The following is a 16394-nucleotide window of genomic DNA, read 5'->3' as shown; positions in this document are numbered from 1 at the left end:
TATTGTAAAGTGGTTGTTCCACTGGATATCATAAGGTGAATGCACCCATTTGTAAGTCGCTCTGGATAAGAGCGTCTGCTAAATGACTTAAATGTAAATGTGGTTTGTTGTCACCGGATGCGTTCGTCTGTCCCATGCACTACATTAGACCCAAGCTCAGTCACAGAGGAAGTTGATCAACCCATCTACAAACTGAGGTAAATATTAATTCAGTCATTCTGTCTGTAGGGGTTTCATCTGCATGCATCATGACTGCATCTGTGTCAATATAGTCTTCAAGAATATGTAATTTGACATGTCCATTTGTACTATTTAAAGATGTGTCAATAAGTACACTGAGTGGATTAATCACCATGAAAAGGTATTAGACTGGGATGTGAATTATTTTAAATTGTAACTTTCTCCCTGTCAATCTTTAGTCAGACATACAAATTTATGATCTTAATTTGAGCTATATTGTCACAGCAAAATAACCCTGCAGCAACAGGATTTGCACTATTTGTCCATAATGTTGCTTGATTTGTGGTTAGACTATTAGCTGGCCAAAAGTAGGCAACATGAAAAGTGCAATACTCTTAATATAACCGTGTATTAGAGTGGCTTTAACAGTGAATTTATGTAAATCACAAAGCTCATCTGCATTTCCTGCGGTGCAGGAAAATTCTCAGCAACAAAAGACTGATCAAATTAAGATCCTACATCTGTAATGTATTCAGGGCAGGTTCGAGGTCCACTCGACAGTATAAGTGTTACAGTATAACGTTGGTTTTGTGTTAACAGTGTTGCGGCTTTAATCTCTCCATTTCAACTCACATCTCTTTGGCATTGGCCTATCATGTAAGTGTGAATACTACCTATTTATTTTATCGCTCTAATTTCTTGATGTTCTTTCTTCTTCAAATCTTTTGTATTCACAAGGAGTTGGATGTTTTCATTCAAGCACTAGAAAATAAAGGAGAGCCGCACACTCTAGGAGCTCAGATGCAAAAATATTTAATTACCAACGTTTCGACAGGCAAGCTGTCTTCATCAGGGTACAATCACAGACACTGCGGGATGACTCGTTTATATATAGTGTCAAGACACACAGGTGTCTGTAATCATGGCCAACAGTGGCCTAATACCTAATAAAAGAATTTGCAAAAAACAATCAGATTTCGACAGAAATATGGCTGAGACGCAAAGAAAGTTCAAGGAGAGGGGGTACAAAAATGATCAGATTAATAATGCCATTGAGAAAATTCAAAACAAAACAAGACATGACCTTTTTCAAGGGCAGTCTCGCAAAAAGACGCATTCTTGCATTTTAACTACCCGCTATTCAAAGCGCTCTGAACAAATTAAGGGAATCGTTCACAAACATTGGCATATTCTTAAATCCGATGATAGTCTCGGTAATGTGTTTTCTGACCTTCCCTTGGTCGTATTTTCGCGGGGCAGAAATCTCCGAGACCAATTGGTACACTCTGATTTAACCCCCCAAGATATTCCTGAACAACGTCTATTTGCGCCCCTATTGGATGGTAATTATAAGTGTAATGGCTGTGCCCAATGCAATGGCACTTATAAATGCAGATCCTTTAAACATCCACAAACAGGGACATCGATCCCAATCAAAGGTGTTATTACGTGCTCCACTAAGGCAGTTATTTATCTCATAACTTGTCCTTGTGGTAAAAATTATGTGGGTAAAACAAAGCGTGAATTAAAAGTACGTATCTCAGAGCATCGTAGCACCATTAGGTGCAAAAACTTGACCTACCCAGTTGCGGCCCACTTTTTGGAGGCAGGCCACTCGATTTCATCTTTGCGTTATATTGGCATCGAACATGTCACCCTCCCTAGGAGAGGGGGTGACCTTGATAATTTATTGTTAAGACGAGAGGCTGCTTGGATATTTAATTTAAAGACCCTTGCTCCCTTCGGTCTTAATGTGGACTTTGATCTGAAGCCATTCTTGTGATTGTTGTGACTTTGCCATTGTGGTTGTTTGTAGGCTTGTGTGGTCTTTAGTGTGTCTATGATCGTATGCTATCCATTTGTATTAATTGTATGTTGCTCATTCTATGCCGTTTTAATATGAGTAATTAACCAATGATATTAGGCCACTGTTGGCCATGATTACAGACACCTGTGTGTCTTGACACTATAAATAAACGAGTCATCCCGCAGTGGCCTATGAAGACAGCTTGCCTGTCGAAACGTTGGTAATTAAATATTTTTGCATCTGAGCTCCTAGAGTGTGCGGCTCTCCTTTATTTTCTAGTTTTCTACTCCGCTAGCCAGCACCTCGCCTACATAGGTGTGCGTTTCTTTTTTCTTCTAGTTCATTCAAGCACTATTCATATAATATCCATTAATATATAGTATTAGAATGACTTTCGATTGGAATTACATGTTTTTCTTTTGTCTATTTTTACTGTTATAGTGTGAATTGTCAGTTGGCAAGAACCAGCACAGAGAATGACTTTGTATGCATTTCTCCTGCTGAGTGTGGTTAGCCTGTCACGACTTCTGCCGAAGTCGATGCCTCTCCTTGTTCGGGCGGTGCTCGGCGGTCGACGTCACCGGTCTTCTACCCATCAGTGATACATTTTTCATTTTCCATTGGTTTTGTCTTGTCTCCCTACACACCTGGTTCCAATCCCATTCATTACCTGTTGTGTATTTAACCCTCTGTTTCCTTGTCAGAGATTTGTTTTTTTAATGCTCGTGTTGTTTGTATTGGTGCGCGACGGGTCCTCGTACCCACTTTGCTTTTATTTATGTAAGATGGCTTTGTAGCTGTGGTTTTTAAAATTATTAAACTACTCCATTCATACCAAGTTCGATTCTCCTGTGCCTGACTTCCCTGCCACCTATACACAAGGCGTGACATAGCCAGCAAACTTTGACTATGGTAAGATACATCACATCACTGTGTATAGCTTGCCCAATAGTGTTTTAATTGAAGTATCACAATTATAATGACCAAATATTATGTATTTAAAAGGTAACCATTGTAGTCAGATTAGCGATTAGTTCATGTGTTTCTGTTTCCGCTTGTGTCCACAGCCAACTTCAACAGTAGGAGGTTTAGAAGGAACTTTACTCAGAAATATAACCAACAGTTACATGGGGCTGGCACGAGTGCTAAATGTCAGACTATACTGTGTCATTTGAAATTGAAACCTGAATGAACTATCTTTAATAGTTTTGGTAATGATCTATTGATTACTGATGAGAAACATTCCAACACATAACATGTCAACAATGATTTCATCATATTCACGGTGAACAATGTCATTGTTGGACTAATGGACTAATGACTTGTTTTCAGATTTAGATCCTGTAATACTACAATAACTGTCCCTACTCACACAACAGTATCATCAGGGTCTATAATTATAGCAGACATTGTACTCTGACTTTAACAGGTGCTGGAGAAGAGGAAAGATACCCAGACATCATAGATATAAACAAAGGTAAAAAGCCAGACTTTACAGAACTGTATCTTTGTCATACAGTAGATGGCCCTCTTCACATACTCACTCTATACTCACTTTGCTGGAGGTCATTTTGCAGGGCTCTGGTAGTGCTCCTCCTTGCACAAAGGCGGAGGTAGCGGTCCTGCTGCTGGGTTGTTGCCCTCCTACGGCCTCCTCCACGTCTCCTGGTAGCGCCTCCATGCTCTGGACACTACACTGACAGACACAGCAAACCTTTTTGCCACAGCTCGCATTGATGTGCCATCCTGGATGAACTGCACTACCTGAGCCACTTGTGTGGGTTGTAGACTCCGTCTCATGCTACCACTAGAGTGAAAGCACCGCCAGCATTCAAAAGTGACCAAAACATCAGCCAGGAAGCATAGGAACTGAGAAGTGGTGTGTGGTCACCACCTGCAGAACCACTCCTTTATTGGGGGATGCCTTGCTAATTGCCTATAATTTCCACCTTTTATCTATTCCATTTGCACAACAGCATGTGAAATTTATTGTCAATCAGTGTTGCTTCCTAAGTGGACAGTTCCAAACTGTCCACTTACTGTGCATAATTACTACAGTTATTACCTGCCAATTGATTCCCACACTTGACTTCTTTCTTCCATACATCATACACCTAGATGATTTTCTTTGAGCAATGAAGATGTCATGTTTGTTCAAAGAACACCATTTCTTACCTTGCGCAAATAAATGTTTAACAGTATGATCATTGTGTTTGATGAATAGTTGTTTGTCATGTAACTCACAGGCCTGCAAGGAAACTATGTTAATAAAGAGAGGGTAAACGTTCCAAGTTGAGTCACTTCACTTCAAGTTTTGATCCTTTGCAATACCTGGTCATACACTACTATAAAGATAGAATACATTTGTCATGTGAAAAAAAAGTTGTAAATCACATGACAAGTTTTGGTTTTTATTGTCATTGCATGGTATTTTAGGTAAATTGACCATAGCAAGGACATATGTTTCGTATCCATGGGAGAATGTATATTTATATTTTCCTAGTTGTGAACTTTGTTTCGGGTAAGAGACTGAACTGTGAATCCCAATTTTATATTGATAAAAAAATATTACATTTTCAAATTACAAAGACCTCTGAAAAATGTACATGGTTAAAGTATTTAATTTACCCAGAATTGCTACAATCATATTTTGTTCTTAATCTGCAGCCTCATACAATTTTCAGAGAAGTTTGTATACTCAGCCATACATTGTATTTCATATAACCAGGGAAATAAATACACTAGGGAGTTTGAGTTGTCCATAGCAATGGTTTTGTATTGGCCTATATGGGATTGAAACCATTTATTACATTAAAACTTTTGGGAAACTTTAACTTTTAATCTACATTCAAATACAAAATGGATACTAACAATTATTAATCACTTTTTATATCAAACTTAATTGTCTATTTTGTTATTTTTCAAGATAGGATTTCGACTTGGAGATCCACAGAATAAACATGGGTAGGTTGAGCTGAGTTATGCAACTAGAGTTGGTGGTTGTATGTACTGCAGTATTCTTTTAGACTTTGTTTTACCTTGATTCCATAGTGAATAATAACTTACAGCATTTACATTTCCAGACTTAGACTTACGCGAGGGTGATATAATCGAGGTCAGTACACCCTATAAAAGATGACTAATTTTGATGAATATTCCGCTGGCTTCAGATGTACTCTTTCACTGTCCTTTACTATTTCTGGTGTATTCAAATCATGTAGCCTCCGCATAAACGAAGGGTTCCCAGGAATGCCGTTTTGAACAAGGACAAACTATGGGACCGTCCCGTCCCCTATGTGCTAGAAGAAAGCCTTGGTGAGTAAAAATCTTCATCAGGTCTCCATTTAACCCTCCTGTTGTGTTCGTTTCATGTTAATTCATTCTGTGTTCCCGGTCCAAAATGACTGCCCCATTTATAGCTGATTATAAATCCATAATAATACATATATTATCACCTAATGTTGTGTTAGATCTTTTTTTATCAACTTAAGGTCTTGTGAACATTACAAGTTTTGTATGTCTATTTAAGGTGAATGCACCAATTTGTAAGTCGCTCTGGATAAGAGCGTCTGCTAAATGACTTAAATGTAAATGTAAATATTTGCTATTTATGGCCTGTAGGCCTCGTTGACCTGAGCTCATACAACTAGTTTTTGAGTAGAAAAAGGATAATTCATGGATTATTTTGACTATAACAAATACTCAGATGAAACATATTGTGCCATTTATCACATACTACTTTGTGTCAACGTTTAACAAGGACTCTCTCCTCCTCACCAGCGTCATGATCAAAGATATGATCAAGAGCCTCACATACACTGTATTGTTTGGTCATTGTGCTGCCACAGCATGAATTGTGAGCAAGGCCTCAAAGCTTTATATACCAGAGCTGCAAGAAAAGTTCTATATATTATTGAAACAATGTTGCGATTGTTTGTGAGAATGCCAACAGGTGTGGTTCCCATGGAAGCCAAGAAGGGGAGTGAGGTGTTGGTGTACTCAAACGCACATGCATGTGGGGGTCTGGGAGAGGAAGTGTGTCCATCTGATGAATAGGCATGTGCCTGATCTAAATTTTATACACTAATTGTAGTCTCACCCATTAATTTCTAATGACTGGTCATTTTTGACCAGGAACACCACAGGTGTACAAAAGTGAAATAAAACACCCACAATGTAATAAATCATCAATGTATTTTGTGTGTTCAGATGCCCTGTGTGGACAAAGTCATGGAACCTGATGACAATGAGATTAAATTAACTACATTTTTCAAAGAGAACTTGTACATCGATCCAATTCGACCGGAACACAGCAGGAGGGTTAAAAGTCCATATATGGACAGACGTCCCCAAGTAACATCACACCGTAGATTATACCTGCCACTTGAGGGGTCCTCAGGTGCGATGTCATATGTCTATACACAGAACATTGGCTTGTTCTTTGTAAATGGAGACCTAATGAAAACCTAGGTGGCCAAAACATTGCCTCCAATAAACCACATGGGAGCTAAGATTGCAGAGTTTCTTTTGACCATTTACTGAACATATTATTCTGCATCCAGCATCTGCTCAGAAACAGTGGTTGCGTGTATGTAATCTGTTCCTATACTGAGTGAAGGCCTTCCCACCCAGTTGATAAATAAAGGTTGGATAAGTGACGGATCGTTCCCCCAAAGGCCTTCATTTGCCATCACTTTTACCATGTGTTTTCTATATGAACTCAGCTTTGAATGTAAAAGGGATCATTCTGCGGGCCTTTGAGCAGTTCAGACTAAAATCATGCGTCGACTTCAAGCCCAGAGGCTCTGAGTATCACTTCATTTCAGCCCAGAAGAACAGAGGGTAAGATTATTTTTTCCCTGCCTGACCACTTGAGGGAACATGGTTAAGTTGCCACTTTTAACAGAAGATATCTGACTTGCTTGATATTGATACAGGTTCATTTTTGTGTCTCCTTGCTTTCTTTTAATGTAGGTGTTCCTCCCACGTAGGGAGATCTTCCAAGTATGGACAGCCTCTTTCCATTGGAAATTACTGTGATCATATTGGCATTGTGGAGCATGAGTTTCTACACGCTCTGGGAATCTGGCATGAACAGTCCAGATATGACAGGGATGAATGTGTAACCATTGTTTGGAAAAACATCAAATGTGGTTTGTTCACATTTTCTTCATGTTTTTTCAGTTAGAGATTCTAATAATAAGGTCTATTTTTATGCATTTTTTTTATTGAATTCACTTTATAGACATTATGTTGTCTTCACGATGTTAGCAAAATGTACGTGAAAGTAAATTATGGTTATTTATCATGAGTGTAATAGGCTGTTTTTCAAACTTTAATTTAACCTGTTTGGGATGCAAGCCCGAACTCGGCCGAAAATGACACCCCTGCAGGGCGCGAAATTAAAAATCTATTTTTTAAAAATATTTAACTTTTACACATTAACAAGTCCAATACAGCATTTGAAAGATAAACATCTTGTCAATCCAGCCAACATGTCCGATTTTTTAAATGTTTTACAGAGAAAACACCACATATATTTATGTTAGCTCACCACCAAATACAAAAGTGGACAGACACGTATGAATTATGATTATGAAGTATGAATTATGATTGAAGTAGCATGCACAACCAACCGAAATAAACTAAAACCAACCTAAAGAGCCCAGAAAAAACTACCTCAGATGACAGTCATATAACATGTTACACAATAAATCTATGTTTTGTTCATAAAAAGTGCATATTTTAGCTATAAATCAGTTTTACATTGATGCTACCCAAAAATGCTAATACATAGCTGGAGTCTGAATCCAGCCGGGAGTAGCCAGAGAAAATACATACACCAACGTCGGCTACTAATTACACCTCATAAAACATTTCAGAAAAACATATGGTGGATAACTAATGAAAGACAGATATCGTGTGAATAAAGCCAACATTTCCGATTTTTGAAGTGTTTTACGGCGAAAACACAATATATCGTTATATTAGCTAACAACAGAAGCTAGCATAAGGCAGCATTGATTCTAGTCAAGCGCTAGCCTAGCACAGTTAGCAGAGTTAGCATTCAACAGTTCGACATATATATGAAAAAGCATCCCAAATTGGGTCTTATCTTTCTTGATATTCCATCAGAATGTTGTAACGGGGTCCAATGTCCAGTAGAGTCTTTAGTTGGGTTCCAGAACGAATTATTTCCCTCTTTGGTTAGCAAGCACAATAGCATTGCGGCGCTACTCAGCGTTTCTTCAAAAAATTCTTCCGTCGTATCACATCTAAAGTCCAGAATAAATTGCAATAATATAATTAAAGTATATTGAAAAAACATACTTTAGGATGATTTTGTGACATGTATCAAATAATATCGTAGTCAGGCATCATATTCAACGTTATCTACCTTGTTCCAGAAGCCGAGAACAAATTATCCTTCGCGCCCGGATTTTTTTTTAACTGCGCAGGTCTCACAAGAAGGTGTGTTATTCAGTCCATGGACGAGATATTCGACTCCTTTCAATTCTCACTTCCGCATTACAGTCTGACGAACGCCTGTGACGTGTCCCTATGGTCCTAAGTCAAAGGGCCTTTTATAGAGAAGGTCTTAAAGAGACACATCGCATTTTGGAAAACTCAATTCGGCTGGGAAAATGGCTGTAAAACTATTTCTGTTCGACTTAGAGAAACAATTCAAACCTTTTTAGAAACTACAGACTGTTATCTATCCAACAGTAGTAAATATATGCATATTGGAAAATAAAAAGTTTCTTAGGAGGCCGTTTGAAAATGTGCACACATTTTCCAGTTTTTTCAATATTCAGCGTGCAGCCATAACAGGTTTTAATTAAGGAAATTTAAGGTGGTAAACTAAAGCAGTAATTAAGTGTCATGAATCCACCCCTTGTCTACAGGTCATGAGAGGAACTTTGTAAAAGTCTCTCATTCGACCACCCTAGGTTTCCCGTATGACTACAGCTCGGTGCTACATGACAGTGAGAGATCATTCAGCAAGGGAAAGGGACCCACCATCATCACTAAGCAGCCTGAGTACCAAAAAATGATTGGACAACGCCTTAAAATGAGCCCACAAGATGCCTTGATGCTCAACAAGCTATACAGATGCAGTAAGTGTGTGTCTTGAAAAGAAGCAGGTCTACTGTACCGTATGTCCAAGTTGAAAAACATGTATATTATTTTCCTCCTGTAGAAAAATCGATTTAATTTATGGAACATTGCAACTTCGACAACCAGAGATTGTGTGGGATGAGTCACGGAACCTTCCAGGTGGAGTTTGAGGTGCGTAAAGGAGCAGGACTGTCTACAGGTGGGTTTTCCATCTGACAACAACACGTCAGAAACCGAATTCCTCCATCACACCTGGCAGATTAGAGACTTTTAGAATATTTTAACCACCAGTGACTTTAACACTGTTGTGTACAGCCCCAGATACTACTCCCCAGAAGGCTATGCCTACCAGATTGCCTTTTATCTTCGTGAAATGTTGTTTGGAGTCTGTGCGCTTAGTCTCAGGAAAGTATGATGACCAACTCCAGTGGCCTTGCCACCATCGACAAGTGACGATTCAACTGCTGGACCAGAATCTCCACATCAGCATTAGCACTGAACCCTCACTTCAGGACGGTAAGAGAAATTCAAACATTCAATACGAGTGTGTCCAAAACACAATAGATTATAGTAAGGGCATAGCTCATTTCCAATATATTTTCTTGCAATACTCAGCCTAACTTTGATCACATTTACAAAAATAACTTTAGAGACAGCGGCAAACAGAAATGGCCACGCTTATGAATCATATGCAAATGCTTCTATATTATTTTATTTTTATTTCACCTTTATTTAACCAGGTAGGCCAGTTGAGAACAAGTTCTCATTTACAACCGTGACCTGGCCGAGATAAAGCAAAGCAGTTCGACAAAAACAACAGTTACACATGGGATAAACAAACGTACAGTCAATAACACAATAGACAAATCTGTATACAGTGTGTGCAAATGAACTTTTCTTCCACTTTGTGAAAAAATAGTGCCCAAATTAAACGGCCTCGTACTCTGTTCTAGATCATATGATATGCATATTATTATTACTATTGGATAGGAAACACTCAAGTTTCTAAAATTGTTTTAAATTATATCTGAGTAAAACAGAACTCATTTGGCAGGCAAAGTTCCAAACAGGAAGTGAAAATTCTGAAATGGGTCTCTGACAGGCCTCGCCTATTCAATTGCCTTGTATTTATGGATATGTATGCACTTCATACGCCTTCCACTAGATGTCAACAGGCAGTAGAATGTTGAATGAGGTGTCTGGCCTGATGTGGGACCGAATGAGAGCTTTTGGAGTGACAGGTCAGCCATATTGGCAGTATTTTGCTGCGCACCTGGGAGCACCATATAATTTTCTGCAATGCGTTAGGTAGACACGAAGAAATGCTCCGTCGGACGTTATTGGATACATATGAGAAAAGCATCATAAAGATGGATTTTCAACTGAGTTTGACCAGTTTATTCGACTTTTATTATGACTTTTGGAATTTTTCGTTCCATGCGCCAAATGTTCATGGACACGTGAGCACCATTATGCTAGCCAAAGTTGCTAATTCGACAGAAGAAATGGACATTCTAAAACAAAACAACGATTTATTGTGGAACTAGGACTCCTTGCACTGCATTCTGATGAAAGATCATCAAAGGTAAGATAATATTTATGATATTTCGTATTTTTGTGGAATATGTTGACTCCAACATGGCGGAGAATGGCTGAGCGCTGTCTCAGATTATTGCATGCTGTGCTTTGTACTAAAGTCATTTAAAAAAAAAATCTAACACAGCGGTTGCATTAAGAACCAGTGTATCTTTATTTATTTGCCCAACATGTATTTTTCATAAATGTTTTATGAGTATTTATGTATTTCACGTTGCTCTCTGTAATTATTCTGGCTGTTTTGGTGCCATTTATGATCATGGCACCAATGTAAAACCAGGATTTGTAGCTATGAATAGGCACATTTTCGAACAAAACATATGTATTGTATAACATGATGTTCTAAGACTGTCATCTGTTGTTTTCACTAAAACAGTTTAAAAAATCAGAAATATTGGCTGGATTCACAAGATGTTTATCTTTCATTTGCTGTATTGGACTTGTGATTTCATGAAATTATATTATATGATATCCCTGTGGCGCTAGGCTAGTCAGCTTTTTTGATGAGGATGATCCCGGATCCGGGAGGGGGGGTCTGTAGAGGTTTTAAGTAAGGAGGTAAGACAATAAATAGGCCAATAGTGGTGAAGTAATTACAATTTAGTCATTTACACTGGAGTGATATATGTACATATATGAGGATGCAAGTAGAAATACTGGTGTGCAGAAAAACAAAAACAAATATGGGGATGAGGTAGGTAGTTGGATGGGCTATTTACAGATGGGCTGTGTACAGCTGCAGAGATCGGTAAGCTGCTCTGACAGCTGCCGCTTAAAGTTAGTGAGGGAGATATGTCTCCAACTTCAGTGATTTTTGCAATTCGTTCCAGTCATTGGCAGCAGAGACCCGGAAGGAAAGGCGGACAAAAAAGGTGTTGGTTTTGGAGATGACCAGTGAAATATACCTGCTGGAGCGTGTGCTACGGGTGGGTGTTGCTATGGTGACCAGTGAGTTGAGATAAGGCGGAGCTTTAACTAGCAAAGACTTATAGATGACCTGGAGCCAGTGGGTTTGGCAACAAATATGTAGCGAGGACCAGCCAATGAGAGCATACATGTCGCAGTGGTGGGTAGTATATAGGGCTTTGGTGACAAAATGGATGGCACTGTGATAGACTGCATCCAATTTGCTGAGTAGAGTGTTGGAGCCTGTTTTGTAAATGGCATCGCCGAAGTCAAGGATCGGGAGGTTAGTCAGTTTTACGAGGGTATGTTTGGAAGCATGAGTGAAGGAGGCTTTGTTGCGAAATAGGAAGCAAATTCTAGATTTAACTTTGAATTGGAGATGCTTAATGTGAGTCTGGAAGGAGAGATTACAGTCTAGCCAGACACCTAGGCATTTGTAGTTGTCCATATATTCTAAGTCAGAACCGTCCAGAGCAGTGATGCTAGTTGGATGGGCGGGTGCGGGCAGTGATCGGTTGAAGAGCATGCATTTAGTTTTTTTAGCATTTAAGAGCAGTTGGAGGCCACGGAAGGAGTGTTGTATGGCGTTGAAGCTCGTTTGGCGGTTTGTTAACACAGTGTCCAAAGAAGGGCCAGATGTAAACAGAATGGTGTCGTCTGCGTAGAGGTGGATCAAAGAATCACCCGCAGCAAGAGCGACATCATTGATATATACAGAGAAAAGAGTCGGCCCGAGAATTGAACCCTGGGCACCCCCATAGAGACTGCCAGAGGTCTGGAGAACAGGCCCCCCGATTTGACACACTGAACTCTGTCTGAGAAGTAGTTAGTGAACCAGGCGAGGCAGTCATTAGAGAAACCAAGGCTGTTGAGTCTGCCGATAAGTATACGGTGATTGATAGAGTCAAAAGCCTTGGCCAGGTCGATGAAGACGGCTGCACAGTACTGTCTTTTATCGATGGCGGTTATGATATCGTTTAGGACCTTGAGCGTGGCTGAGGGGCACTCGTGACCAGCTCGGACACCAGGTTGCATAGCGGAGGAGGTACAGTGGTATTCAAAATGGTCGATGATCTGTTTGTTCACTAGGTTTTCAAAGACTTTAGAAAGGCAGGGCAGGATGGATATAGGTCTGTAACAGTTTGGGTCAGGAGTGTCTCCCCTTTGAAGAGGGGTATGACCGCAGCCGCTTTCCAATCTTTAGGAATCTCAGACGATACGGAAGAAAGGTTGAACAGACTAGTAATAGAGGTTGCAACAATGGCGGCGGATCATTTTAGGAAGAGAGGGTCCAGATCGTCTAGTCCAGCTGATTTGTAGGAATCCAGATTTTGCAGCTCTTTCAGAACATCAGCTATCTGGATTTGGGTGAAGGAGAAGTGTGGGCTTGGGCCAGTTGCTGCGGAGCTGTTGGCCGGGGTTGCCAGGTGGAAAGCATGGCCAGCCGTAGAGAAATGCTTATTGAAATTCTCCATTTATCATGGATTTATCAGTGGTGACAGTGTTTCCTAGTCTCAGTGCAGTGGGCAGCTGGGAGGAGGTACTCTTATTCTCCATGGACTTTACAGTGTCCCAAAATGTTTTGGAATTAGTGCTGCAGGATGCAAATTTCTGTTTGAAAAAGCTAGCCGAAGTGCTTTAGGGAGCGCTTTACAGTGATGAGGGGTGGTCGTTTGACCACGGACCCATAACGGACGCAGGCAATGACATTCTGGTTGAAAACAGCAGAGGTGTATTTAGAGGGCAAGTTGGTCAGGATGATATCTATGAGGGAGCCTATGTTTATGGATTTGGGGTTGTACCTAGTAGGTTCCTTGATAATTTGTGTGAGATTGAGGGCATCTAGCTCAGATTGTAGGACTGCCAGGGTGTTAAGCATATCCCAATTTAGGTCACCTAGCAGTACAAACTCTGACGATAGATGGGGGGGCAATCAATTCACATATGGTGTCCAAGACACAGCTGTGAGCTGAGGGGGGTCTATAACAAGCGGCAACAGTGAGGGACTTATTTCTGAAGAGATGGATCTTTAAAAGTAGAAGCTCGAAATGTTTGGGCAGTATGACAGAACTATGCAGGCTCTCTCTACAGTAAATTGCAATTCCGCCCCCTGTAGCAGTTCTGTCTTGACAGAACATTTTGTAATTGGGGATGAAAATTTCAGAATTTGTGTGGCCTTCCTAAGCCAGGATTCAGACACGGTTAGTGTGTCAGGGTTGGCGGAGTGTGCTAAAGCAGTGAATAAAGCAAACTTAGGGAGGAGGCTTCTGATGTTTACATGCATGAACCCAAGGCTTTTACGGTTGCAGAAGTCAACAAATGAGAGCACCTGGGGACACACAGGGCCTGGGTTAACCTCTACATCACCAGAGGAACAGAGGAGGAGTAGGATGAGGGTATGATTAAAGGCTATAAGAACTGGTCGTCTAGTGCTTTGGGAATAGGAATAAAAGGAGCAGATTTCTGGGCGTGGTAGAATAGATACAGGGCATGGTGTACAGACAAGGGCATGGTAGGGTGTGAGTACAGTGGGGGTAAACCTAGGCAATGAGTGATGATGAGAGGTTTCATCTCTGGAGGCGCCAGTTAAGATAGGTGCGGTCTCTGCATGTGTGGGGGGTGGGACAAGGGGGCTATCTGAGGCATGTTGAGCAGGACTAGGGGCTCCACAGTAAAATAAACAATGAGAGCTGCCCTAAACAACAGTATACACGGCATATTGACATTAGAGAAAGGCATAAAGCAAACACAGGTGTTAATTGGGCGAGCTAAGACAACAACGGGTAAACAGCTAGGCCAACGTGTAAATGGCGATGAATGGGCAGAGAGGGTCAGTTAGCTACATACAGGGCCTGAGTACGAGGCTGGGGCTGAAAGATAAACAAAATGAAGTACTGTGTTAATGAACAGTCCAGCAGGCATCAGCTGTGTAGCCGAGTGATCATAGGGTCCAATGAGCAGCAAAGATGAAACAGGGAGCCGTTCGGTAGTCGATTACTATGCAAGGCGAGCGGGAGACACGGCGTTCAGGAAGCTAGCAGGACGGGGCTAGTAGATGGATCAACACCAACATCCATGACGCAGAGATCGGTTGAGAGCACATTGGCCGAATTACGTCAGCAGACCAGTCGTGATGGATCGGAGGGGCTCTGTGTCGACAAAGGGTCTAGGCCAATTGGCAAGAGAGGTATTGTAGTTGGTGTACTTCGTTTGCTAGCCGGGAAATTCGCCTAGCTCGAGGCTAGCTGGTGCATGCTTCTGGACAAGGGTGTTAGCCACAATAGCTACTCGGTAGCAACTAGCTAGCTGCGAGAATCCGGTGTAATGGTCCAGAGCTTGCGGCAGGAATCCGGTGATGTAGTGGGGGGAAAAAAGCAGTCTAATATGCTCAGGGCTGATATCGTGCTATGCAGACTGGCAGGTATTATCCGAGCTAAAGACCGCTAGCAGTAGCTAATAGCTAATTAGCTGGCTAGCTTCTGATGGAGGTTCCAGTTATAAGGTCCAGTTATAAGGCTCACATTGGGTGAAGCGTGTTGCAGGCACGTATAATTATTTTTGAAAATGGAAAAAAAGAGATTGAATTATAATGATATGTATACAAAACCCCCCCGAAATAGACAATATTTACATGGGACGAAAACAAACGTGTCTTACTGCTCCGCCCTCTTGGATGTATTATGAGACAGCCCCCATCTCCTTGCATGTGTATGATGCTAGTTATTCCTCCATTTTGCAGACCATGATTCCTGGAACAATCCCTGTGAAGTCTGAATGCTAGAAAACGGGAGATGGCTACTTAAAGTTCCTAACCTTGACGCACCAGAAGCATAGAGAATTCCTCAAGGGAGGTAACATTTTCTTCCTCATCACCATGCAAGGTGAGCCATCAAATCCATATGTGATTTTTCTGGATTTTTTAATCAACATTAGATAACGTTTAATTTCATTAAGTTGAATCAGATACATTATTTAAGTTTCCGTTCAGTTTTTTTCCTACACACCACTTATAATGCTGATCATATTTATTTTCTCCAGATATCTCCAGTCTGCATTTTACCAACTCCCTGCCCTGTCCCAAATGGTCACCACAGAACTTAATTAGAAACCCAAACAACCGTGATCAAGGCCCATGTGCCACAGTAAGAAAGATCAGATCAAGGACAGATTAGCATAGATTTGATCAATTCCAATATTTGTGCTTAGGTAAATATTGTGTGTATTTTATTTAAAATCAGTATGTCCATGGTCATTATGTTATATAGATTAATTTAATTGTATTATGTTCTATATTTATGGTAAACATCTTGCCCACCTAAATGCCATCCTGAGACAGATTATGCCTATTGTAATCTATTAATGACGATAGGCCAGTATTGATAGCAAGCATTACATCTAGTAACCTTTGACCACACTCTCCTTATCCTGCTTCAGTATGTGATAACATGTCCTATGTTTATTTATAATCATAACTAACCACTGACTGTAATTCTGTCCTAAAACAACCACTTTGCATAATACTGGTTGTATGTTTTATGAGATTGAAAAAGCTACAAATTGGGTGATTTGTTTAGTTCCCCTATGACATTGTAAATTTGTTTGTGGAAATTCTAATATCCTCAGTATAGGTCATTAGTCCAGTAAAAGCATTAGGTTTGTCCCATTTATCTGCATATCTAATCTGTCATATTCAAATAAACAGATTTATGAAATATTCTTTCATAATGTTATGCATTTTGCTCCGACTTATTTGTACCCTTCGGGTTTAACTTTGATTCTCGTTTAT

At 40.4% G+C, this 16394-nt stretch overlaps 1 protein-coding gene and 1 long non-coding RNA gene across 3 annotated transcripts; both read left to right on the top strand.

Annotated features, from left to right (window-relative positions):
* Positions 1-6701: 6701 nt before the first annotated feature.
* On the top strand, positions 6702-9171 carry LOC129837128 (meprin A subunit beta-like). Its single transcript, XM_055903043.1, has 3 exons — positions 6702-6829; positions 6962-7140; positions 8893-9171. The coding sequence occupies exons 1-3, from the start codon at positions 6702-6704 to the stop codon at positions 9120-9122; spliced, it is 537 nt and encodes a 178-aa protein (XP_055759018.1). The 3' UTR covers positions 9123-9171.
* A 28-nt stretch (positions 9172-9199) lies between these two features.
* On the top strand, positions 9200-15811 carry LOC129837781 (uncharacterized). 2 transcript variants are annotated; one of them, XR_008756755.1, is made up of 3 exons: positions 9200-9305; positions 15348-15489; positions 15647-15811. It is a non-coding gene; the product is annotated as an uncharacterized LOC129837781 (long non-coding RNA). The 2 variants fall into 2 exon arrangements; XR_008756754.1 differs by lacking the exon at positions 9200-9305 and adding an exon at positions 9533-9622.
* Positions 15812-16394: the final 583 nt, after the last annotated feature.

This window comes from Salvelinus fontinalis, chromosome 38, assembly GCF_029448725.1.
Source record: "Salvelinus fontinalis isolate EN_2023a chromosome 38, ASM2944872v1, whole genome shotgun sequence".
In the NCBI taxonomy this organism is placed as follows: Eukaryota; Metazoa; Chordata; class Actinopteri; order Salmoniformes; family Salmonidae; genus Salvelinus; species Salvelinus fontinalis.
The sequence above is the reverse complement of the archived record's forward strand: the minus strand, read 5'-3'. Positions and strand labels throughout refer to the sequence as shown.

Excerpts from the sequence above, each read along its gene's own strand:
- LOC129837128 (XM_055903043.1), top strand. The coding sequence starts at position 6,702 with ATGAACTCAGCTTTGAATGTAAAAGGGATCATTCTGCGGGCCTTTGAG. Across the intron at positions 6,830-6,961 it reads TCAGCCCAGAAGAACAGAGG|GTGTTCCTCCCACGTAGGGA; the intron begins GTAAGATTATTT and ends CTTTTAATGTAG. Across the intron at positions 7,141-8,892 it reads TTGGAAAAACATCAAATGTG|GTCATGAGAGGAACTTTGTA; the intron begins GTTTGTTCACAT and ends CCTTGTCTACAG.